We start from the raw sequence: 24,754 nt of genomic DNA on the forward strand, positions 1-24,754 counted from the left end.
ACAGGATTTGAATACTTCCTCCACAAATGTATTCTACCTCACTGTTTGTGCTTGTGTGCTACTGGGTGGAAAGCAGTACCTGAAGGCAACACCGGATCACGTGACCACCTCCGTTATTTCCTGCAGCATCAAACCTCTCTCCGCTCCTCGCTCCTCGCTCCTGCCTGCGACAGCTCAGCAGCGGTGGTGGTGTGGTCGGTCTGAAGGCACGTAAACGGAAAGAAGAAGAAGGCCTCTGCTCACACCGACAACTGTTGCACTCACAGCGACGACGGATATATACAAAAAAACACTTTTTTTCTTCTTCTTTTTTTTTTTTGCATATTAGTTTTCCAATCTTAGCTGTTGTTTTTTATTTTTTATTTTTATTTGATAGCCGTGTAAGAGAAAAATGGCGACAGCTGCGGTGTCTGGAACGGAGCTGGTCCGCGGACAGGCCTTCGACGTCGGGCCTCGGTACAGCAACCTCTCCTACATCGGAGAGGGAGCCTACGGGATGGTGTGGTGAGTGTGTCCCCGAACACCCCGTCTACCAGCCTAGCTTTATTTCTTTAATGCATAGAGTTCGCATCTTCTCCTTTTAGCCCTGTTGCAAACAGCTGTGTGAAACCGATGTTAGTTTAATCAAGATAGCGTCCGTTCGCGAGGAAAATGCATTAAATCACTGCTGACTTTTGGTGGGCTGTATTAAAAAAAAAAAAAAAAAGTGACCGACTTAAAGTCAATTTAAATTGTATTTAGGTAACGCTTCAAGCGTAATAGTGTAACGTTACTGTTTCTTCATAAACATGCCATTTGCGGCGCTTTTACTTCAGGTTTGTGTTGCATCCTCAGCGTATATAAATGAACACATCTGGTGTTTTTGTCAATAATATCTCTACAACAGGCACTGAACAGGCTTTGTGCAAACATCCACGTGGAATTTACAGTGATTTTAATTTCGCTTTTGTGGTGGTTTTTCTCTCCCAATCGAGCCTTTTTAATAATACTTCACCGTAGAATATATAGCTTTTCAGCAGGATTCATACTAATCTAACACTACTAAATCTTCACTGCTTCATCATAAAATGTCCACACATGGTAGCTATACAGTATTTACATTTAATGTAGATTTTAATTGACTTTCTGCTGGTTTCTATCCCCTAAACATGCCTTTTTTAATATATGTTTCGACTTATTTGGTGATATTTGCCTGATAATCTACTTGCAAGAGAAGCTCGAGGGTTGTTTCCCTGTACATTTGTTTCAGTAGCAGATGGCTTGTTACACAATGTGAAGGAATTTATAGGCGAGACCCACTCAGACTGTAGTGTTTCATATACTAAATGAAATCAGAGGACATTTTACCCCATTCTACTGCATGATTATCATAACTGTGATAATTAACCCTTTATTCCATTTCAACAGCATCTCAGTTTGTATTAAGCTCAATCCTACTCTCCTCTCTCAAAAAACACCAAACTCTTGCGGTTCCTTTAACCTTTGGTAATGTAGTCTACCTCAGATGTGCACACTGTGCTGTGTTACATAATATAATGTCCTTGTGTCAAACAGCAGCAGCAGCGTAGTTCTTTTTCTTTCTCCTCTGAGCTTGTTTTTCTGAGAGTTGACACACAGCCTGTCTGCAGTGTCGAGGCACAGCAGGTTGTTCAGCATCTTTCTGTCTGCAAAATGGGACAAAAAAGCGGACCAGTTCACCATTACAGCCCTAGTGTTGGAAGGAGACGAGTTTGATGTTTCTTCAGCTTTAAAAGAGACAATAACACTTTACAATAAGCGTTGAAAACTGCACGAACTCGGATGTTACTGCAATTCAAATTTAAGAAAATGAATGATTTGAAGACGTCACTTGGCTCTCTGGTTACTTGTGATGGGCGTCATTATTTGCAATTCACACCGCTACACCAATCAAAAGTATCTGCCGATTAATCAATAGTGACAGCTGACTTTCTCTATATGTACTTAACTAATCCAGTTTCATTAATACTAACTAGATATGGATACATCTTTTGATTGCATATATCTTTCACAAATGGCGGTGAGAAGATTTTTGTGTTGGGACTTTAGGGTGCAAAAGAGCTGTTTATGTAAATGTCTACATTTACGTTGATTTATGTGCAGTTCCCTCAAATAAAAAGACGAAAAACAAGATTTTAGGGAATAAGTCATGGAAACACAAACAATAACTCAACACAACAAGTATAGTGGAACTGATGGCATTCGTTTTTCTCCAGGTTGACTTGTTCACCGGTGTTTTGATTATTGAGGGGAAGTTTGGTCACATTTACTAGAATCCAAATCTTACTTGGAATCAAGTACGGGTTCTGGTAGCTGTGCTGTGTCTGGACTTCACCTCTGAGAGACCATTTATCAGTCCCATTGTGTGGGCAGCAACTGTGAGCTTTTCTTTTAATCAGGTTTCACTTTCTGTAAGCGGAGCTTATCTTCTGGTTGTTGCAAGTAATTCCAGTAACGTGAAAAGTATAAGATGAAGAATTCCCACAGTTGTTTTTTTGCTCTGTTGTTTGACAGTTTGCTTTAAGATCAGACATCTTTTTGTCCGTTGATCTTCTCATCTGCTCGATTGAATGATGGTTAGTTTGACACATGATCGTTGATGATTTGATGTAATTGGACTTCACCGCTCAGTTTGAATGCATTTGTTGTGGTTTGGACTGCACCTTTCAGCTCGCACAAAAAACTGCTTGAGCTAATATGTGTGTTTTTAAATGAAATGTCTTGCTTATCTTCCAAGGAACCAGTGATACTGTATATTATGAGTGGGAATTTCAACCAAATACAGGACACAACCCAAACAAATACAATGATTTATGAGTTTAATAGAGACGCTCATATGATGGACATCTCATAATATTGTTGTATATTGAATTAGAGCAACGGGCACAGACAGGTCCGTCATGCTTGACTAGGGCTGCAAAGACTGGATTTGTTTTGATTCCCAATGATGCCAAAATCTCAAAGACGGCAAAATGACACGTTACAACAACATTGTGTCCATTAAGTGCAACGTTTTTGTTTCCTTTACAAGCCTTTCTCACATGTAAGAGGGTCCCGTGAGACCAAATATGCACCAACATACACTATTTGATTATTATAATTGAGGCCGCATTGTGTTTGATTTAATCCGAGTCTCTCAAAGAGAAATTTAGATTCTTTTTTTTAAGAGCAATGTCCCCCGTCTCCATAATGAATTCAACAACCTTGTAGCCGTGAAATGACTGTGTCAGCAACTTTTCTACCAGCGGTAGAACCTACATAAACCCTCCAGTATTCTTCACTCGAGTGAACGTGAGAGCCCAGTTAATTACTTTGGGTTATTCCTGGCGTTGGAGTGGATGATCTGTCAGCCTCGGCCTCCTTGCTCCTGCGGTCTTGCTGCGTTCCTCTTTGAGACCTGTAGCTTTGAGTCAGTTGGTCATGTTGCTTTAATGTGCAGCAGCCAAAGAAGGCGGTGCAGCGTGTACTTTTAACATTCAAAGTATTTTTAAATCAGGAACTTGCTCTTTTATCTGGCTTTTTGATATACTGGTGTTATCTCGTAAACGGCTTCCGCTGGGACGCATTTAATGAGTATTATGATTCGCAAAAGTTGGATTTTATTATATTTTACATACATTTCATGCATGAGCACATTTCGCACCTTCTTCTACAAAATTAGAAAGGATCACAAATGCATAGAAAGGCATTTTTTTATTGCTTAAAAGTAATGTGTAAAAAAAAAAATGCGTAGTTTAGAGATTTGGTAAATCAGATTGAAAGGCTGCAATAATGCTTTTGCAGAAATGAGCTTTAATGTCTCTACAGAGCTACACAGAGAGATGATGTCATTACTTAAATTATTGTTAATGTCTGTCGCAGATGCTCGATTAGGAGCGCACACACACACACACACACCTCCCAAATATCAACATGACTTGCAGCCCAGAGCATCAAACCAGCTGATTGGTGGATTTCAGTTAATATTAAAATGATGATAATGTTCGGACATCGAGTATAATGTTGCGTCAAAGATAAAAACCTGGTGGCCGAGGATTTCTAGCTGCTCATGTGCTTCATTACTGGAAAGATTTTTATGTTTTTTTTTTTTTTATGGACATTTTTACCACGTACAGTAGAGACCTGGGATGGACAACCCTTCACTGCTGTCTCATGTCTGATAACAAGGTGTCACACCTTCAACTTTCCTATTTGCAGCCTCTTACAATAATCTGTTTTGTCACCAACAGTTGGTCTAAATTCATAGTGTTTCTTTTTATCTGTGTTTCTGAAGTGTCCGTACTACAAGCAAATCAGCTGTCGACTAATGTACTAGAAAGTGGTATTTGAGCATTTTAACCAAGATAAAACAAATATTTTGTCAGCGTTCCTAGCTTCAGATACCCGATACAATTGAATCAGAGTTGTAGTAGTAATGTGTTGTACTGATTTCTTTTAATAATTGTGCAACTCTTAATAGAACAAGGCAGGATAGAGGATTATAATCAGTCTGCGAGTCTTTAGTCGGTACAAGTTGTACAAAGAGAGGTCAGGTAATCGGTAGATATTCGTGTCCGGGTGTGCTGTGTTATGAAACCTGGCTGTGTTCGACTGTGATGATAAGAGGGCGGTTTGACGGTGAGCCATGTCTGTGTCATTTTTCGGAGTCGGCCTATTTTTGTTTTCAAAAGGCTCCTGTTAACTGTGCGGCTGAGGCCTGTGCACGGAGCCTCTTATCACAAGCCTCGGTCCGTGCACAACCGACGGGTCTTACGCAATCCAGAGATACTGTATCGCCCTCTGTGATGATGTTCCAGAGCTTAAGCATACTCTGGCTTTTTTTTAATCACGCCCACGTGAACAGTTGGATCATGGGGGAACGCTGCTGAACGGGCTCCTGTGGATTTAAGGAAAGTTTCATATCTAAGTGGTGCTGGTCGGTCGTGTTCACGGCAAAGAAGAAACTTAATAAGGAATATAAAGAGTACACCTGATGTGAGCAGTGTTTTGTAGTTCAGTCAATCTGACGGTACGTGAACATGTCGTCATAACCGGCATTGAGCTTTCTTTTGATTTGAAACCATATTGCATAAGAAGTTTATTTTAGTTTTTAGTTTAACCAGGCGAGTGAGGTAACGGTGAAGTGGTAAAGACTGTCAGAAGCTGAATCAAACCAAGCTGACACCCTGGAGCTAAATAATAAGTGCTACTAAATCATCTTTCTATTTTGTAAAGGGCTGCAACTAACAATTACTTAAATTCTCTTTATCAGTGGATTATATTTACAATTAGTCATGTAGTCTAAAAACAAATTGTAAAAGGCCCGTCCCAGTTTTCTAGAGCTCAACCTGGCATTTTCAGATAACTCACTTTGCCCCAAAAAATGTTTAATTTAAAATGAGAAACTGAGAAATCCGGTGAAGATTTGGCATAAACCTTTCAGTCCTGATTTTTAGTTTTTACTTAAGTGAAAAAAATGATTATTGAGATGAAGCTGTTCCATTAGTCTGTGCATTAAATGTACCTGTAGACTGGTAATGAGTGCACGTAGAGTCCAGACGAAGCACAGCAGGACGTTTTATTTGGGTGTGTTTGATAGTTTTAAGATGCAACTAGTTGTCGTGGAATACAGCGAACCTCTCTTGCACCAAAGCTTCCACCACGTTTCATATACCGTCGACACATTTCACCGTGTTTAAAACAACACGTCTGTTTTTTCCTCCTCGCGGCGGCTCCTTCCGGTCTCCTTGACCCGTCTGGATTCCTCCCCGTCGGCTGAAGCTCCCGCTTCGTTCTGCCGTGAGCCGTCCTCCCGAATGCCACCGTGGCGCCTGTCTCCATGGCAACCCCATCTGCCCCTGACATCAGCACCACCGCTCCACAGCCAATGGGAGCGATTGGGGGGGGGGTGATGAATAGCCTTGACACTCTTGAGATCCTGTTGTGGAGATGTAATTTGTGTAATTTCGGGGGTGCTTTTGAGGCCAAGACGAGCACAGAGACTTCTGGTTCAACAAGCACGTAAAACAAACGTTCACGCACACGTGTGGCTTGTTGCATTGAAGCTGATGTGTCGGTGTTTATCATCATGCATTTTATTACTGCACACACATTTCTCAGGAAATCGACTGCATTAATTCAAATGAATGACTTGTATTTATTCAAATGACTTCCACGGCTACAGTATGAAGTGTGACCGTGTTGTGACGTCGACTCCTCAGTGTGACCGGTTAAAGTGGTCGGGCAGCGGTGAACGCATCTCTTGAAGTCGTGCACAAAGCAAGATTGTTAAATGTACTTTCTCGATAGTTGTGCAACGTTAACGCACAGATGAGACTCATATTTGCATGTAAAACAAATAGTTTTGCATTTGGCTAGATGAATAGTCGTAGGACTCTTATGTGGAGCTTTTATGCTATTAAAGCTACAAACTAACAATTATTTTTGTTATTGATTGATCTGTCAATTTAGGATTGTCTTATTAATGGTTCGTCTACTACAATTTTCTTTTTAACTACTTCAAAAAGTACATTTGATGACCTAGCTAGCTCCAAACACTGTCGTTTAGTATTGTTCTTGTCATGTATTAGTATTTGTAGCATGACTGTCATGACAGGTTTCCTCCTGACAATAGTTTATTCAAGGCTTAACACTGATGCCTCTTGTGTCATGATGCCTGTTTGTTTATTACGGTCTACATTATAAAGGTGCCCTGTGGGGTTTCTTGTAAACCAACAAAGTGTCTGTTGACGTTCAGTGCTCAAGGTGTACAACTAATGAAATATATTTCCTTCCTCATAAATATTTGATTAAAGATTTCTTCCTCCCAGCACATTGCTGCATTTGTTGACGCGTTGGACACAATGTGTAGATCAGTGGAATAGTGTGAAACCATTGGCAGCGATGTAATGTTATGTAATGCACTTGTGTTCACAAGACAAAGAAAATGTTAAAACATCACTCGAAACTCTTCAGGGAAATATATGGCAAGGCACCAAGCTCTTCCTCTCTACGATTAATGTTTATTTATGTTGTCAGCAGAGGAGGTGATTGGTTTTAGGCCCATTCTCTGCTGTGAAATATTGCAGGACACCTCAAAGGGATTGTTCAGATGTTTTGAAGTGAGGTGGTATGATGGTCTTATCCGTAGTCGGTGTATTACAGACAGACATGAGTACCGACACAGGAGCAGTTACGTATTTTCATCGAGAAAACCTAGTCTGCCATACTTCAAATAATCCAAACTATCCCTTTAACGTGAAGTCTGTGACGAAGTACTGCAAACCACACTGAGGATCTATTTTAAATAGATGTCACTGCTCAGCGTGTACTGTGTGCACGGTGCGAGGAGGGAAAAGTGGCTTCCTGAAAGTCACTTCCTCAAAGTTTCCTCAGAGTCTGAGAACGATTAGAAGCACTTGTTGAACATTTTTGCATTGCCACAATGAGATATGTACTTAAAACTTCAGTTACAAGTAATGTTCAGGATTTGTGTAGTCGTGTATTTTTCTTGTTGAAACAGAAAGGGAAAACACAAAATGGACCCCATGGTGCTTTACCAGTGGCTCTTCATGTGTGAGTTTCCCTCATAAAGGCAACATCTGTATATTTTACTTGCTGGGACGATGCTGGAGTGTATCAAAGCATGCATTCTGCAGAAGGAGGGAAACATACCAGGTTTTATCATTTTGAGCTCATTTTTATCACACGGAGGTGCAAGCTTCAGTGACATGTTCTCGTAAACAAAACGCCTCACAGTCACCTTGCTGGAAACAGGTTGTTTTGGTTAGTAAACAGGAAGTGGGTTTTGATAAGCAGAAGATGCAGCCAAAATCTCTAATAGTTCACGGATAAAGTCTTAAGTGAGCAAATTTGCAGAACAGAATATATTTCTATGTGATTTTACTGAACTAAAGACCCTGATGTTTAAAGGATTGTATATTTTGTTCTACGCAGCTAAGAAGGCCTAATGTGTGAACTCTGGTAGGCGAGTGAAGCCTGAAGCTTTACTACTGCTATGATGGCATCAGTTCTGAGAAAAGGATTACACTTAAATCGATTGATCTCTGCAGAAACATCTAACATGGATTATGAAATATGAATACAGATCCACAAATCAAATCCGGAATAAGAAATGAAAAACAATACATCAGTTTACAGAATAGATTCAAGAGATCTGGGATAAGTTTGGTAGAAACGTGAATAATTTAAGATCATTTGTTGGGAAATATAGGCGACTTGTAATTTGTTCATTCCCTCTCTTCTCTTCCTCGCTTCGTTCCCTCTCTTCATCGTTCCCTCTCTTCATTGTTCCCTCTCTATCTTGCTCGTTGGGGCGGATTTTAAACACTGGTTTTACAAACAGCAACGGACAACGTGACTGACTACATATTAAACTTTTAATGATTGTGTGAAATTGTTGCAGCGTTGCTCATAACTCTGCAGTGGCCGAGTGCAAAGAGAAAAGAGGAGCTGCCGCACAGCATTTGAATGTTAGAATGTGAATGTCTGCGTCATTAATGAGGCTTGGAGCTATTGGACCCGGCCCCAATGATCACTGTTGTGGTTGATAACCCTCTGAACCGAGGTGCCTCCCTAGATTAGTAGATGTTCTGTAAATAGAACGAGTCAGAGCCTCTAATCCCACAGTACCGATGTTGATGTCAGCCTGTGAGTGTCGTTTGAAGCTCGGCCCTCCGACCCCCCCCCCCCGCTTCACGCTGCCTTCAAAGCCTTTTTGCAAATCGTCGGACTCCGTCTGTCTAAGTTTGCACAAGGACGCTCATATCTGCACTTTATCGGTGCGCGTCACCCTTAAAGCATTGTGAGCCCCCAACCCCTTGAACATAGTCATGGTAACAGCCCTATTGCATAACACAGCGGCTGCAGTGTAAAGCCTTGTATTACCGTCTCCTTGGAAACAGAGACCCCCCCCCACACACACACACCCCTCCTCTCTGTGCTCCTTCTTGCGCACTGAGCATGCTCAGAAAACCATATAGAAGCAGAGGAAACAGGAAAGGAAGCTCAGAGCAGATTCTCTGTTGCATACGAGAGTCTGCAGCTCTCATCGTCACCACGGCTTCTTTTGTTAAGATAAGAAAAAAATACAAGAAAATCTGATGCATTTGATCACAATCCTCTATATATTAACAAAGATGTTCTTATAGCTACATTAATCCAACAGTATCAACCTTTCCTGAACATTTACATCCAGCCAGTAATGATTATTTTAACTACCGATTGATCTACCGGTTGTTTTCTTGCTTCATCCATTCATTGTTTGTGTGTTAATATGTCAGAATATAGTAGGAAATGTGCATCACAATTTGCCAAAGCTCAAGTTGACGTACTGATTGATCGTCTAAGACCCGAAGGAAATAGATTTTCTGATATAGAAGGCTAAGCTATTCACATTAGCTGGAACCAGTGAATTTTGGGCAATCGCTGCTGAAAAATGGCTTTAAAAATGAATTGATAATCAGAAAATAAACCCCGCCTCTTATTGGATCGAGCTACAAAACACAAGGAGATAAGATATAATAAACATATCTTCATCAGACATCAAAACTAGTAATCAGTAAAAATCTAAACCAGTAAAAGAGTTCACACCTCCTGAGTCTCTCTGAGTGAATCATTCTCAGAAATGAAAGTCCACCCGTCAGCGATGAGGCTCAGCAGGTCGAGACTCTCACAGTACACGGAGGCCAGCGCGTTAATACGACACACTCACCTCGGTGTACTTTGTACTTCCTCAAAGACTTCCTTCTGTTACCATCCTGGACAAACAGACAAGGAACTGATGGGCTTGCCTCAGTAACCGCGTGGTGAAATGTAGTGTGGACTACGAGTGTCCTCACTTCTCTCTGCACTCCACACAGCAACATGCAACACATTCAGTGCATTTAATATGTTTTATTAGTTAAGTGGCTTTTGAAAAGGGCTCCAGCTAACAATTAACAGGAAGTACAACAATGTGGACTCACTTTCAGGTTTTAGGACTCATTCCTGCAGCACTTTATAGGATTAAAACACAAATATCTTTTATTAATTGTGATGCAACACAGAAAAATGCACCAAATCCTCACATTTAAGAATCCGATTTGATTTATGTTTTGTCATTTGTGCTTTATAAATAAATGAGTGCTCCAACTGTTTTTAATATCAGTTAATCTAGTGGTTATTTTCTAAATTAACTATTTGCTCTGAAAAAAAAACAGACTTAAGCCCAAGACATCATCAAGTGTCTAGCTGGAACCAGAGAATATGTGTAATGTTTGCTTGATGAATGATTACACCAGGACCACAACAAACGTATATCATCAATTAATGTGGCGATTTGTGTCTCAACTAATCATTTGTTCTGAAAAAGCAGAAATGACCCGTCAACATCTCTGCAGGTTCGAGGAGCGACGTGAGTCTTTGTTTGTCTGACCAACAGTCCAACTCCTAAAACATTGAACTCGAGGTGAAAAGCAGCCAATCCTCACATGGGAGAGACTGGAACCAGATCCTTTCTAGCATTATTGCTTGATGAATTAATCAAATATCACATTTGTCTGTCTAAGCACTAGATATGAAATTATATAATGCCATGAAATACAAACCTTCTTACAACTGGTGCACAATCCTGTATCTACAAGCCAAACCAGGCATTTTATCTTCAGTTTGTTGCAGAACTAAATGTATGTTTTTCATACATATTGTGAAGACATTCTGCTTGTGATCTTTACATCACGCGTGAAAATATTGTTATTGACAGTTTGGCACAGACACATCTTGTTTTTAAAACTGACTGCCCCGGATCATGTTATGGTTTCGATGAATAAGTCTTGTAGCTCCTCTGTTCACGACGAGGTTATCTATTGGTGTAGAACAGTGAACATGGAGAGCTATTTCCTCCCACACACACACACACACACACACACTCCTCTCACATAAGTGGAGAGGAAGGTCACTCATATTTCCCTCGCAGAATGCAGAAGATTGGCACACTTGTGTTTACATTTCAGTTCCTACACCCCCATCACTATAGCAACTCTTCTTCTTATTTTGTCCTTCTGCGTGGGTGTTTTTCAGTCCGCTGTTTGTAGTTTGCAGGAATAAAATCCCCCTTGGCTGTAGGTGTAAATGATGCAGCTCAGGTTTTGTTATCCTGAAGGTACAGCTTTGTTGGGCAACTTGGGGTTTCGTGATTGCTCCAAATGGCAGCAACTTGGTAACAGTTTTGACAGCAGAATGACTGAGAAATCCAGACAGTCGTGGAAGCCGGGAGCAGTTCACTTGCATTCCTTGGCAGTAGGCGGTGAGCTTGGACGTGGTTTTTGGTGTGTCAGTTCCTGTGCACCGAGGACGTCTGGCCAGTTTTCATAACCAACACCAGACTACAGTATGAACTGTCGTTCTTTGGGACTGAATTCCTGTCATTACATTAAGAACCCAATACTTTCATGTCACCCTAGAAATAACTGGAAAGGAATTGAAAGTGTTCGAGCTCTTGAAGGCAACACACGGACATCTTTTTTTTTTTTTTTTTTTTTTTTTTTTTTTTTAAATATAAATGATAATGAGATTGACCGTTTAAGTCGGCATGCAAGACGCAGCTTTAGACCCCAGTTTGGGAATTCAAAACATCTCCGACTGAGTGAGCGTGGGGAAGTTGAGACAGCCATGGAGCCAGTGATCCAGCGGCGGACATGTCTGTACCTGGCGTGGTGTGGAGGAGGCGTCTCACCACAGACAGGCCTAAGCTTTCACAATCAGTCTGCTGGATGTAGACGCACTCACACAAGCAGTAAAAGTAACTCTCTTTGTTCGTTTTTATTGCTTGGAAACCAATCATTTGGACGACGGGGTTTTGCTCTATAATAACTTTATCATAGCTATCAAGCTCCTAACTCACACCTAAACCTGCAACAGCTGTTGAGGCACAACCAAAAACAATTAAAAGCAATCTGAGTAATACAAAATATAACGCTCTTAAAGGACCGTGGGGTTCATTTGACATGTTGATACTTGTTGCTGCAGCTCAGTAAATGGTGAACATGATCCTCAGAAAATCTATTCTATTTATCTATTCATGCCAAATGGCATGCTGGGATTTCTTTCCTGTTTACATCTGATCATAGGCAGGAGTTTCCACTGTGTTCTAGGGCAGTAATCCTCTGTTGCTCTTGTTTGCATAATGAGCAAAATGTACTTTTGCTCTTTTCACAGTGTATTTAACAGCGCTGTCATCTTTGAAAAGAAAGATTGAACTGACAGTCGATCACCTCCGTTGTGCTGTGAAAGGCAAACGCCTCCTGATCTGTGTGCATGACCTGACTGCCCTTCTCTGGATCTGGCTTTAGTGTGAGATCTCAGGCATCCCATCGTTTCCTGTATATGTTGTGCTTTTCATTAGATTTTAAGATGCCAATATTACAAAATGGAGCTAAACTGCCGGCTAACATTCACACCTACTCAACAAGATGATTTTTTTTCACATCATAGGCTTTATCAAGCACTACATATTTGTAAGAAAGATCTGCAATTAATTGAGTGTTATTATATACTCTTCTGTCTCTTTGTTTGAGCGTACATGTAAAATTGTCTCACTTGTTTACATGCAACATGTTCCTGGAATCTGAAAATAAGTTTGCCAGGCCTTGAATTGTTTCAAAAGAGTTGAAACTATGTGATGATCGTCTAAGACGTGTCTCAAAATCTTAGATACTTGCTATATTTACGCGGGCTTTTCCCTTTTAGTCGATTAGTTGACTAATCGGTGTTTTTTGTCTCCGTGTACTAAGATCTCTTTAGTTTACTTTTTCCTCCCTGAGTGGTTTATGTGCATAAAACTTTCAAACTCATCTCTGTTTTAAAGTAGAGTATAAAGGTGCGAGGAAACCAGAGCGAGGTGAGCTTATCTTGAGCTCCTCCATCAGCGTTGTCTCTGCCTCCTCTCAGCTGCAGTATTACAGACCTGTTTGGTAGCTGCACCGAACGGAGACTGTCTCTAAACTGAGCTGTGCGTCATGGTGCTGTGTGTTCAGGTATCGCTGCTAAAGCCTGTTCAGAGTGACGTTGTCTGTGTTTGGGAGTTTTGCTCCACTCCTACATTCCTCTTCTCACTTTCATCTGACCGACACTACAGCGGCCTCATTGTTTTCTGCTCTGCGCAGTAACAAAGTTCATTTGCCGTGTTGAGATGCTGCTAATGCAAGCCCCAACACTTCCTGCTGTCACCACTTCACATTAAAAGATTTCCACTTGCAAACCACAGGAAGGAAGCAGCATTTGTCACCGACTGTGGCGCCTGACTGCTGCCGTTCAATAAGACTTAGTCTGCACAGCGAGATAGGATTTTATCCTTCTCTACTTTAATGTCAGTAGATCATTTCAAAGGGTAATGATGAAAGAAGAAACCACCACATGTGCTATCTGCTGTATGAAGCAGAACACGTCAAAGCTTAGAAACGTTTGCTGTTCCTTCCTTTATTTTTGATGTGTGGACTCGTGTTGTCACTACATAGAGACAGAGGGCATTTAAGTCCCGCCCACACCAGATGGGGAAACAATTTGTCTCCGTCCATTGACTTGTGTTGCGTGAAGGAGCCTCCTTGTTACAACAGAAACATGACTAAAAGCTGCTGTGTGGCGGGATGAACTACCAACAGGGTAAAGAACCCAAAACGTAGTTTTTAACAGACGACATTCGGCTTCAGCAGGAAGAATGAGAAAACTGTGGTTTCCTGACACTCGGTGTGTCTAATGTTACGTGAGCATCAAGTATTTTGTTTGACAAGTCTGTACAAAATATACAAAACAGGAAGTTAAAACTAAAGTATCAACATTTCAGGTTGAAAAGTGGAGACATGAGAGTAAACGGGTCAAACAGTGTTCTGGTTGTTCTGTACTGAAGCTGTTTTTAAGTGTTTTCCTCCCTCAACATCGGTGTCTAATACTTGGCTTTTGTTTTTTTCCCAGCTCTGCCTCTGACCGGGACAACAAGATCCGCGTGGCCATCAAGAAGATCAGCCCTTTCGAGCACCAGACGTACTGCCAGCGCACCCTGAGGGAGATCAAGATCCTGCTGCGCTTCAAACATGAGAACATCATCAGCATCAACGACATCATCCGCACGCCGACCATTGACCTGATGAAGGACGTGTATCCTCTCACAAACGTCTAACCTACTCTGTTTCTGCAGGTTCATTTATGGGCTTCGGGTTTATCCTTAAGGATGTTGGTAGTAGTTAACAGGATGTTAAAGTATTTGTATTTCCTCAGATGTTTGTGCTTTTATGCAAATCTATTTCAAACATTTAAAATGACTTCTTTGTGTTGCCAGTGAAGCTCCTCTTACACGCCAGCATTCGTGGTTGCAAATGTTTTCAGTTGTATTTCATTACATAATGGCCACCTGTCACCATATGTTTGGCAGAGACGCTCTTCACTGTAGCCCAGCAGCAACAGCAGCACACTGGTGGAGTGTGTAGTTACAGTCGCTTTCATAACGCAGCGTGTGTACTTCTGCACTCTGCTTTACCTAAAAGAAATGTCTGTGGCCGAGGCCTCTCTGCTTCCTATTCGTATTATTCAAAATAGGCTGCGATCACACAGCGATGGAACCCTGGAGATCTTATTTTGAAGGACATAACAATGTGGTCCAGATGGAAATAAACATGGCTCGTATGAACAGGACGTTTTTAAAGTTGCTTCTACAAGCCAGGTGTTCTCCACGACATGAAAGTAAGGTTCCTTAGCGTGGCGCCGTGCAGATACATCGTCCAGGATCTCATGGAGACGGACCTGTACAAGCTCCTGAAGACTCAACACCTGAGCAACGACCACATCTGCTACTTCCTGTACCAGATCCTACGAGGGCTCAAGTACATCCACTCTGCCAACGTGCTGCACCGCGACCTGAAGCCCTCCAACCTTCTGCTCAACACCACCTGTGATCTCAAGGTAGAGCCTCAAACGGGCCGTGTGTCTTTATTCATGTGGAGCAGCAGCTGCATGCGAATCATTTACTGTGAAGCACTCTGAGCTGCAGTTATTGTATAAAAGGTGCCGTACAAATACAGTTTATTATTGTTTTTAAAGAGGAATTACTGGGCTGATTTTCAGTCACTGATGATCCATAACGTGTTTCTTATTTAATACAGGTACATGATTTTAAGATGAAACATTACAGCGTTCAGACTTATCCTCCCAAATGTAGTTTTTGTCAGTGTTGAAAGGCCTTTCAAGCCTGAATTTATCTGGTTTTTTTTTGGTTCAGTTTCAGTTGAAACAAGTACAAAACAGCTCTGAACATGTTCTATAACCTGTGGAGGGTTTTAAGTTGCCAGTGAAATGACACCCAGCTTATTTAGACCTTGTGTCCTCCAATCCTGCGGTCATTCATAGTCTCCTCTCTCTCGTCTTCCTGCAGATCTGTGACTTTGGCTTGGCCCGTGTGGCTGATCCGGACCACGATCACACTGGGTTCCTAACGGAGTACGTAGCCACTCGCTGGTACCGAGCACCCGAGATCATGCTGAACTCCAAGGTGAGTGACCTCACCTGCTGTACGGATGCTGACGTGTCAACAGGATGAGCGCATGTGTTTTGGGTTTATTTAGTTTGTTTGTTTTTGCTAAAAGAAACATGGAAATAGGATCTCTGCTTTTGGTTAAAACCTCAGTCGTTTTAACCAGTTAAGTTAAATATTTTGGGGAAAGCATTTTGACTGTATGTGTTTCTTTCTTTAAATCTTAAATGTAGCTTTCTGATTCCTCGGTAGAAGAATGACGCTCTAGTAATTAGTTATTTATTCTTATGGGCCCAACATGACTTAACTTGATACTGTCTGCGTTCATGCCGTGTTAACCGAGTATTATATTGACTTTGAATATACTGTAGTCGTGACCGTGTCGTGCCGCTCCCTCTCAGGGTTATACTAAGTCCATAGACATCTGGTCAGTGGGCTGCATCCTGGCTGAGATGTTGTCCAACAGGCCAATCTTTCCCGGGAAGCACTACTTGGATCAGCTCAACCACATTTTGGGTAAAAATTCTCTTCATTATTGTTAATAGGATTGGTGTGGTGCTGTAGTATTGTTGTTTAAACCAATGATTCTCAGAGTGGGGTCCGTTGAACTCTGTCAGGGAGTCATCGAAATATACTAAAAATCAGATCATTTTAAAATGGAATTAACACTTTAATCCACATAAAAGATTTGACACCTTTAGAGTTTTCACACTGTCAGTAGCTTCCTGGTGTCAGTCCATAGATACTGTAGCTGTTAATATTCATTTATAAAGTTCTTTTGGTGCTAGACCAGATGTTGCTTCTCCCATCTGTCCTTGTGTTGTCCCTTCAGACTGTTCCTTACCAAAGAATTAGTAGACGCCGTGTTTCATAAAAGAACCGAATCAGAAAGTAACTCTTCTCTCTGACCGTTGTGCTTCAGGGATCCTGGGTTCTCCCACTCAGGAGGATCTCAACTGCATCATCAACATTAAGGCCAGGAACTACCTTTTGTCGCTGCCTTTGCGCTGCAAAGTGCCGTGGAACCGCCTCTTCCCCAACGCTGATCCCAAAGGTCAGAGCCAGAATAGACTCGTGTTTGTTTTCTCATAGATTCTTTGAGAGGTTGTGCTGCAGACTGAGGGAGAGTTACCGCTGCTAAACTGTTTCCTGAGAACATTCCTGGACTGAATATGATTTTATGGGGCGCATTGGGACAAAACATTTACCCACCACTCAGGCAAAACAAGTGGCGATTTAACCTCTCCAGTTCCACTGTGATTTCAGGGTACACAACTACATTATACTGAGGTTTTAAACAGGCAGCAGCTGAACAAATTAGTCCCCGAATTTCAATTTGAATTTCCTCATAAATCATGTAAAATCAAAAACAGCATGGAGGGTGTGATGGTGCCCTCTAGTGGGCACCATCACAGTGGGAAGCATTGTTGCTTCAGAATCCTGTTAAACGTTCTGTTCCTCGTGCTGCAGCTCTGGACCTGTTGGACAAGATGTTGACCTTTAACCCTCACAAGAGGATCGAGGTGGAGGAGGCCCTGGCGCACCCGTACCTGGAGCAGTACTACGACCCCACGGATGAGGTGAGGCGGTGGGCTTGGGCTGTTAGATGAGGAGACATCTTTTGCTTATCGAGCCGTCGCGTTAGGAGTTTTTGTTGCATCTGTTATGTTCCTCTATTCCTTAAAAGTATGATAAGTAACTTTTCAGCAGTGAAACGACTAGACCTATGTTATATCATTTGAGTTGTGTATTATCATTATCCCAAAATGTTTCCAACAATTTTCAAACCTAAAGAAATCCTTATTTTTAATAAAGTTAAAGGTGTTTCATTTGGCTGCCTGTCACAGAAGTCCTAAATCTTTCTTCCAGTGTTAAGCCACGTATTTACGATACACTCTTTCGGTCTTTTGACGTTTTATTTTGACGGGATGAAGGATTTTAGTCCTCAAACGTCTGGATCTTCAGTCATCAGAGAAGCGAGCTGAGCAGACGTTAGCGCCAGCTGTGTCGGAGAAGCGCTGATTTCTATTTCAGTGTTTTTACCGGTTTGAATCAGCGGGTCTGTGTGTGTTGGAGAGGAGACCTCTGCAGTAAAAACCTCCTGAACGATGAACACAGAAGCCACCAAACTCGTTTGTTGTTATTATTATTATTCTGGTTTAGACACTCGGCAGCAGAAAATATCGTGTTCTTCACTTAAACCTAAAATCTTCAATTCATATCTCCATAACGATGATTCTGATCATATTGTAAACCCGGAGCACTCGATGTAACGTCTCTGTTGTGCGTTGGACACCAGAAGTCTCCACTGAACGTTTGCACCAACATGTCCTCTCTGCCTCTCTGTGCAGCCTGTTGCCGAAGCTCCGTTCAAGTTTGACATGGAGCTGGACGACCTCCCCAAAGAGACACTGAAGGAGCTCATCTTCGAAGAAACTTCACGTTTCCAGACCGTTTATAGGTCCTAACGCCTCACACAGGTGAGTCCACATCGCTTGCGGTCCAGATAATAACCTGAGAACCAACATAAACTCAGAGAGGGACAGTGTGCAGAACAGTTTTACTATTCGCCGCTCTGAAGCCTTTTTTTAAGGATGTCTCGTCCCTTCCTCTTCTGAATAAATGAGTCGGTCATTAAAACTCCCAGTGAGCGGTGATGAAGCTTTAAAAACTACAGATTCATTTGTGTTTGAATTTAACCGCTCGCCACCAAGAGCTCAACAAAGACCCCTCACTGCTCACTGTGCGCTGTGATGTAGATGTTCTTCACTTTTAAAAAAACACTTCTCTTAAGGTCCACCGCCAAGTATTTATTTAATTGTTAGTGAAATATAAAATATGGAAGTTTGGTCTGAAAGCAGATGAAAAGAAACCGTTTTATCTCACTTAAATGTTAAAAACATCATATGGAGAATTGCCCAATAACATAATACCACGAGTTATTCTAGTTTTATAATTCTTATAAATATGAACTCAAGTCGCTCCACACAGCGCCGTTGTTTGATTCCTTTATTCACGGTGCGAACGCTCAGAAAAATCGATTGTAATATTTTTGCTCTGCGAACAAAATCAACAGTTTGAGGAAAAAATACATTGACGTGCAAATTAATTGAACAGAAAAAAACCGCCCCGGTGTGTGAAGATCATTAGACTGTATTTTATTAAAGCAAAGTGGTTGTGTGACTGGATTTTATTTTAAACACGTCAACGGTCACTTTTGCCAATTTTGAATGTAAACGCACAATACCGGTGCCTTTTTAATGTAATAAATAGGCATTTACAAATGAATATTGGAAGCAGATTACACCATTAAGAAGGTTTATAAAGCCCACAGTAACTCCTCAGATGTGGTGTCTTTGCGAACCACCAGCTGCTCTCTGACGGGCCTCTTGTTGTGATAATAGCCATCACTGCTGCATCTCATCTGCTTCGTGTCGGCGTCTGTAATTATTGTTTCCTCTCGATGCATAAACACGAGTCGGCTGAAGGGAACGGGAGAGTGACACAAAGCTGCTCTCATTTTCACCTCTTAATTCTTAGTTCTGTAACTTCTGTTAACGTCTATTTAACTTCATCATTAACAGTTTAGTTACATTGTAACCGATGTGCTGACATAACACATTTCTCATTAAGGAAATGTCTTGCGTAAATATAATATTTGTAAATGCTTAAAAATACATCAAACTTTGTAACTAAGTCTTTTAATTGTTAATTTAAATAAGTGTTCTTTGCGCTGCGCTGTCTCTTGGTGGAGGTCAGTGTGGTTTAAGAGTCTCTGGAGATAAAATGCTTCTTTCCTTATTTTAAATAACACACAGCATGTAAGGCTTCATTAAAGAGCGACTAGAAACACCCTCATGTTGATGTTCAGGCCGATTCTATCTACACGACACCAACATCCTCCACTAGAATATTTAGTTTAGAGGGCCGAGTCTGACCTGTTGTTTGCTGTCTCTATTTCTAAGAACTGTTATTGACGGCATACAAACATTTTTGTAGCATGGAAAAGTGAAATTAAATTGGATTTTCATAGTAAAACATCGGCTATTAAGTAACAGCATCAAGTCACAGGACCTTGTTGTCCAAACCTTGCTTTTAAGGTTTTTTTCCTCCACAGTCGCCTGATAATCGGACTGAACCGACTGTTTTTTTTGGTTATTACTTCATTTGTTGTTTGAATTATTTGAATCGCTGAACAGAAATTTACAGCATATTTTAATATGCTGTATGCTTTAACTAGCAATGCAAACTGCAACTATTTGCTTCAAGTGAAGTCCCGATAAAAGACCTTTATTTTCGGTGTGGCGGCTCATCACACGCTCGCTGTTTCTTCTCCCTCCAGATGACTCCGTGGACCGGCTCCTGCGTCGCTCCTCCTCTCCTCCACTCTGTTGCTGTGAGATTCTGTTTGGTTTGTTTTCTCCCTCTCCAGTCGTCCACATCACCTGGATTCCTTGGGTCTCACTCGTCAAGTCCACTTTGCTCAGGAATGGCGTCAGGAATCAATCAATCAATCAATCAATCAATCAATCAGTCAATCCTTTGTCTTTCCCTTCTCTCTTCTCTCACTTCCTCTCTTTTACATCACAGCTTACAGTTTGGGGGTTGATTTTTGTGTTTCAAGCCAAGATAAATAACTCTGTTTCGTGTGTCTTAAAGGCGTTCGGCTATGGCTGCTCTTATTCGAGACATTTTGACGTCCAGTTGAACGGCCGTGATGGACTCGCCGTCGTGCGTATTACTCTGCCTACATTGCACAAACAAACAACGGTAGACTACTTAAATGAATCGCCCGTCATTCGAGTCTTTTGAAGTTTCTAACCTTTTGTCGCGCTGTTAAGAGGGAGACCTTTTTTTCTCTTATCAAAAAAGGACAAACCTGAATTAAATCAACTGATTTATGCAATGAAATCACATAATCAGCCACAGACTTGTGGGCACAAAAGCCATTTTCTTTTGAAGAGGAGCTATATTTTAACACAGAAGGCCCAAATGCAAATATATACATATAAATATATACATAGCCCAAAGAGTCGTAAGATATCTTAATGACGAGACTGATGATAGACGGTGAATCGGATGAATTTATGATCTTTTCTTCTTTTCTTTTCGTTAAACACAAAAACGTTGTCATTTCTCATCGGCTTCAGTAAGATGTGTATAAATGCACCGAATCACAAGTACGTTGAAAGATCAATTTCTGCCTTAGCCATGAGAAACCTAAAGGAAATGTCTGTTATTTCATACACGTCTGTTTGTACTGTGTGATGTTTGTCACACGGGAGAAGATTTACTGCGTCAGGACGAGACTTCAGTTCTCACTCGGAGCTCGTTTATCGTCTGGATGAAACGTTGTCGTGCCTCCTGTTTTCTTTTCATTTCTTCTCTCTCTATCTCTCTCTCGCCTTGTTAGAATGATACTGTGCCCTTTGCATGACTGTTATAAGCTCCGTATACAAAGACGACGATGTTAAGTGCCACACTAGCCGGGCAGATCCGCCGCGAGAGCGCCCAGGCTCTTTCTGTTTCTACACTTCCCAGCCACATGGTGCTTTTTGTCCCGTTTCTTTTGTTCTGCCTCAGCATTTTCTTTGTCCGTTTTTTATGTAATTTCCATTTACAGTCGTTCCTCGTTATCGGGCAAACTCCATCGTGCACGATAACGCGTCTTTTTATGTGGTTGCAAATAGGAGAATAACCATATATCTGTATTTATACCAATCACACAGAAACTACAAAATGAGTCGTTTCCTCAACCTGAGAAGTGGAATCCAGGCACGATACAGTTGAAATAATACCCAAACGTAACTAATCAGGTTCTCCATTTCGTCATTTTGCCTTTTTAAATTGCACCAGCCGACAACTGCAGTGCAAAAAACAACAGAAGCAAGAGCAGATTTTGAGTTCTTGTCACTAACTGCTGATTCCAGACTGTTGGATTTCAAGATTTTATTTTAAGCAAACAGAATTAAGACTTAAAAGACGATATATATGTGGAAACTTTAAGGGAGCGTCATTCAGTTTGTTTACAAGTGGGCCTGGAATATATCCAGTTTCATGGTAACACTTAGCCTTTTGTTGTGTTTCAGTACTTCAGCGTCTACAGAAAAGCTCCTTCAGTGACGTGTGAGTGACCTAAAGAATGAAACTAAGTATTATCTGCGACACTAAAACATCTCCGATAGATTATAGTCATCTACCTTCATGGATTCTTCAAGAATCTTTCTCTGCTGGCACTTCAAGTAGGAAATTAGAGATTTAAATATAAAACAAAGACCATTTCAGGAGTATCGAGCTGCTTTTTTTTTAAATTCTTTCAAACGACCACAACGATGTTTGTGGTCTGTTTCTGACAGAAGATGAGTGAAGCTAGAACTCAACTTTTCATTCTTTTACATTTGCATAAATGTCAAAAAAGCGAGTTTGAGTTGTACAAACGTTTCTCTTGATGTCGGAGCTGCTGTGGTCGAGTTAAACCACAGCGGACGGAGACAAAGACGTTTTAAATGAGTCTCTTTGTTCTGGCTGAATGATGTCAGACTGAAACAGAGTAGGAGAGGCGATGCTCTGCTGATGCTTTGGTCTTAAAGAAAAGTCAGTCAATGGTGAAAAAGGCCCATCGCCAAGTTCCCAGATGACCGCTCTGTATCCCACCGATGAGATATCAACAGAACGATGATGTGAAACTGAGAAAAGCGCCAAATCCTCATATTTTGAGAAGCTGTAACCGGCAAATGTTTAGTATTTTAACTTGATAATTGACTTAAACAATTATCCATTTATCGGAATTGTTTAGGATTCAATTAATCATCTTGTCTTTGCATCCTCGGTGTTAATTCGGTTCCACTTTCAATGAGAGAAATGCTCAGAAGCCGTGACTTGGGGAGTCTTGTAGGCAGCGTACAGCAGGTCACGTACAAAAAAAGTGCACTTTTCTTAAGTTTTTAACTAGAAACAAACGATGTCCTTTTCCAGGTAAATACTCTGAACACATTTATGTCAACTGAAATAACTCAAACTTTTATCTATTTTCCTCATAATTAGTGTGAACTTAAGCAGGAAACATTAGGAAAAAAACGCACATGTAAAGATTAAGTTTTGTAAAATATGCAAGTTTTATATTTAGAAAATAAAAATTGTTGATCAGTTCCTTCTCTGCTCAAACCCCCAAAAAACCTGCTTGTTGGTTCCGTCGTCCGCGACTAAACTCATCTGAAAAATGACCAAAACTCCAGTGCAAAAATTAGTAGTTTTTTTTTTCACTCTCAAATTCTCACCTGAGCGGACGTTGACCGTGAGGTAAAGACCCGTCTGTCCTCGCGCCCGTCTGTCTCACGACTATTAAATGCACTTGCTTCTAGTTGGGATGGGACTTGTAATCCGAGGTGCCTGCCGGGACTTGACTTGCCTGTAGATAGTCTTTTATTTTGGCGGGGGGGGGGGGGGGCACTAGAAACCTTACTGGGATTCGTTGTATTAAAAAAGCTTCTGCTGAGTTCTTTGTGCAACCTGTCTGTTTGTGCCTTCTTTGATAGTCTTGATATCCAAGATTTGATGTGCAGCTTTTGTTCAGTCGGGGATCCGTTTGTAATCGCAGTGAACGCTCTTAAAAATGATCACAATCAAGTCTGGGGGGGGGGGGGGGGCCTTATCTTTCAGTTATGTAAATTTTATAGAGATTTGTTTCCACGGCTGTGTGATTTGTGACTGTATTGAAAAGATGAAAAGCAAACATTTATATTTTTTGCGTTGCCCTTTTTTTCTTTTTTTTTGGGATGTTTTGTGCAGATATTTTTATTGTAAAATGAATGTTCTGTTTCTATCGGACACTAATCTTGTTTGAGTTGTCTCCAGTGGAACTACTTCACTCTGTATGTTTTGATCAGTATAAACCTTTAATTGTGTAGTAAACAAAAGAAGCTCCTTGTTTGGATTTGAAAGGTTTGACCTGCCAGAGACATTGTTGGAATTGATCGGTCAGTTTTATTTTGCTGTCGTGTGAAGGATTTGACTTGAACGAAGCATTTCTTTGCTATTATTAAAGACTGACTGCCACTTTGACAAACCTGTTTTTTAATGTTTGCTTTTTTTGTGATTTTGCAACTCTGCCATTTAAATAGACGTTCATTAAAAACACTGTATTCACACCTCTGTGAAGTCTCTTTGTAAGATTTCAACTGGCAACAGACGACTAACTGCTGTCAGCATCTAAATACAAAATAAATGTTTCTTAAAGCAATACAATAATTAACTATATATACTGTATATATTATATAAATATATATGTATATAGAAATTTGAGATTTAGTGGACTAGAAGTATGAAGTAGCAGGAAATGGAAATACTCTTTACTTAAGTACAGTATTTAAGTAAATGTACTTAATTTTGCACTGCAGTTCTGTTGTCTGATTGTTTTTATGGTATATGATGTTTTTGATGAAATCATGGTGCAGATAAACTAATTGGTGGCGAGTTGTTAATTAATGATCAGTAAGTATTTTAACTTTGAAGGCTGAAGTCTAATTTAACAACAATACATGTAGTAATGTCCAACCATAAAGAAAAGCACCTCATGGTCCACAGTTTGAATGATCTCACTCATACTGTTGTGGACACTTTAATGCACCGCGTGTCCTTTAGGGGGCGCTGTTGTGTTGGATAAAAACATCTACTGCAGTCTGTTCTTTGTCCAGTCAGCAGCGTTATTCATAAATTACTGGCATTCACTTTTTGTAGCCTACAAACTATAAGAGGTTCAAAATTCAAATAAATTTCCTTTGATTTAAAAAAATAAATAAAAATTGACATGATTGTGAACTTCATCCTCTTTTATTTATTTTGTTAAGGAGTAGATAAACTCGCATAATCTACAAACAATACAAATGTAAACCTATTTGCTTCTCAACGCTGTTTAAAAGTGTGTGTGTGTGTGTGTGTGTGTGTGTGTGTGTGTGTGTGTGTGTGTGTGTGTGTGTGTTGTAGAAAAGGTTATTTTAACCTTGACATAAACATATTATAATAACACAGTAAACACGATAATTAAATATCAACCAATTGTATTTTTTTATTTTTCTTGGAGGGGGGGGTGGGGGTTGTTTACCTGCTCTTCTTAACCACGTGCTTGCAATGCGGCCACGCATGCGTACTGTGGGGTATTGGCTTTTGGCACGCGTCTGCTGTCGGTGGCGCGCAAAGCCAAAAACAACTCTGAGCCACGCGAACGCGCTGTCCAGTGTA

General features: G+C 40.8%; 1 protein-coding gene across 1 annotated transcript; it reads left to right on the forward strand.

Annotated features, from left to right (window-relative positions):
* mapk1 (mitogen-activated protein kinase 1) lies at positions 1-23,668 on the forward strand. Its single transcript, XM_031870536.1, has 9 exons — positions 1-504; positions 13,966-14,148; positions 14,760-14,949; positions 15,419-15,535; positions 15,919-16,033; positions 16,440-16,571; positions 16,988-17,097; positions 17,869-17,997; positions 19,860-23,668. Exons 1-8 carry the CDS (start codon positions 392-394, stop codon positions 17,983-17,985), a joined length of 1,077 nt encoding a protein of 358 aa, XP_031726396.1. The 5' UTR covers positions 1-391; the 3' UTR covers positions 17,986-17,997; positions 19,860-23,668.
* The last annotated feature ends 1,086 nt before the right edge of the window (positions 23,669-24,754 follow it).

Source organism: Anarrhichthys ocellatus, unplaced genomic scaffold, assembly GCF_004355925.1.
Source record: "Anarrhichthys ocellatus isolate YVR2014 unplaced genomic scaffold, GSC_Weel_1.0 scaffold53, whole genome shotgun sequence".
NCBI classification, from domain to species: Eukaryota; Metazoa; Chordata; class Actinopteri; order Perciformes; family Anarhichadidae; genus Anarrhichthys; species Anarrhichthys ocellatus.

Coding starts and splice junctions, on each gene's coding strand:
- mapk1 (XM_031870536.1), top strand. CDS start 392: ATGGCGACAGCTGCGGTGTCTGGAACGGAGCTGGTCCGCGGACAGGCC. Junction 14,149..14,759: donor ATTGACCTGATGAAGGACGT/GTATCCTCTCAC, acceptor GGCGCCGTGCAG/ATACATCGTCCAGGATCTCA. Junction 14,950..15,418: donor ACACCACCTGTGATCTCAAG/GTAGAGCCTCAA, acceptor GTCTTCCTGCAG/ATCTGTGACTTTGGCTTGGC.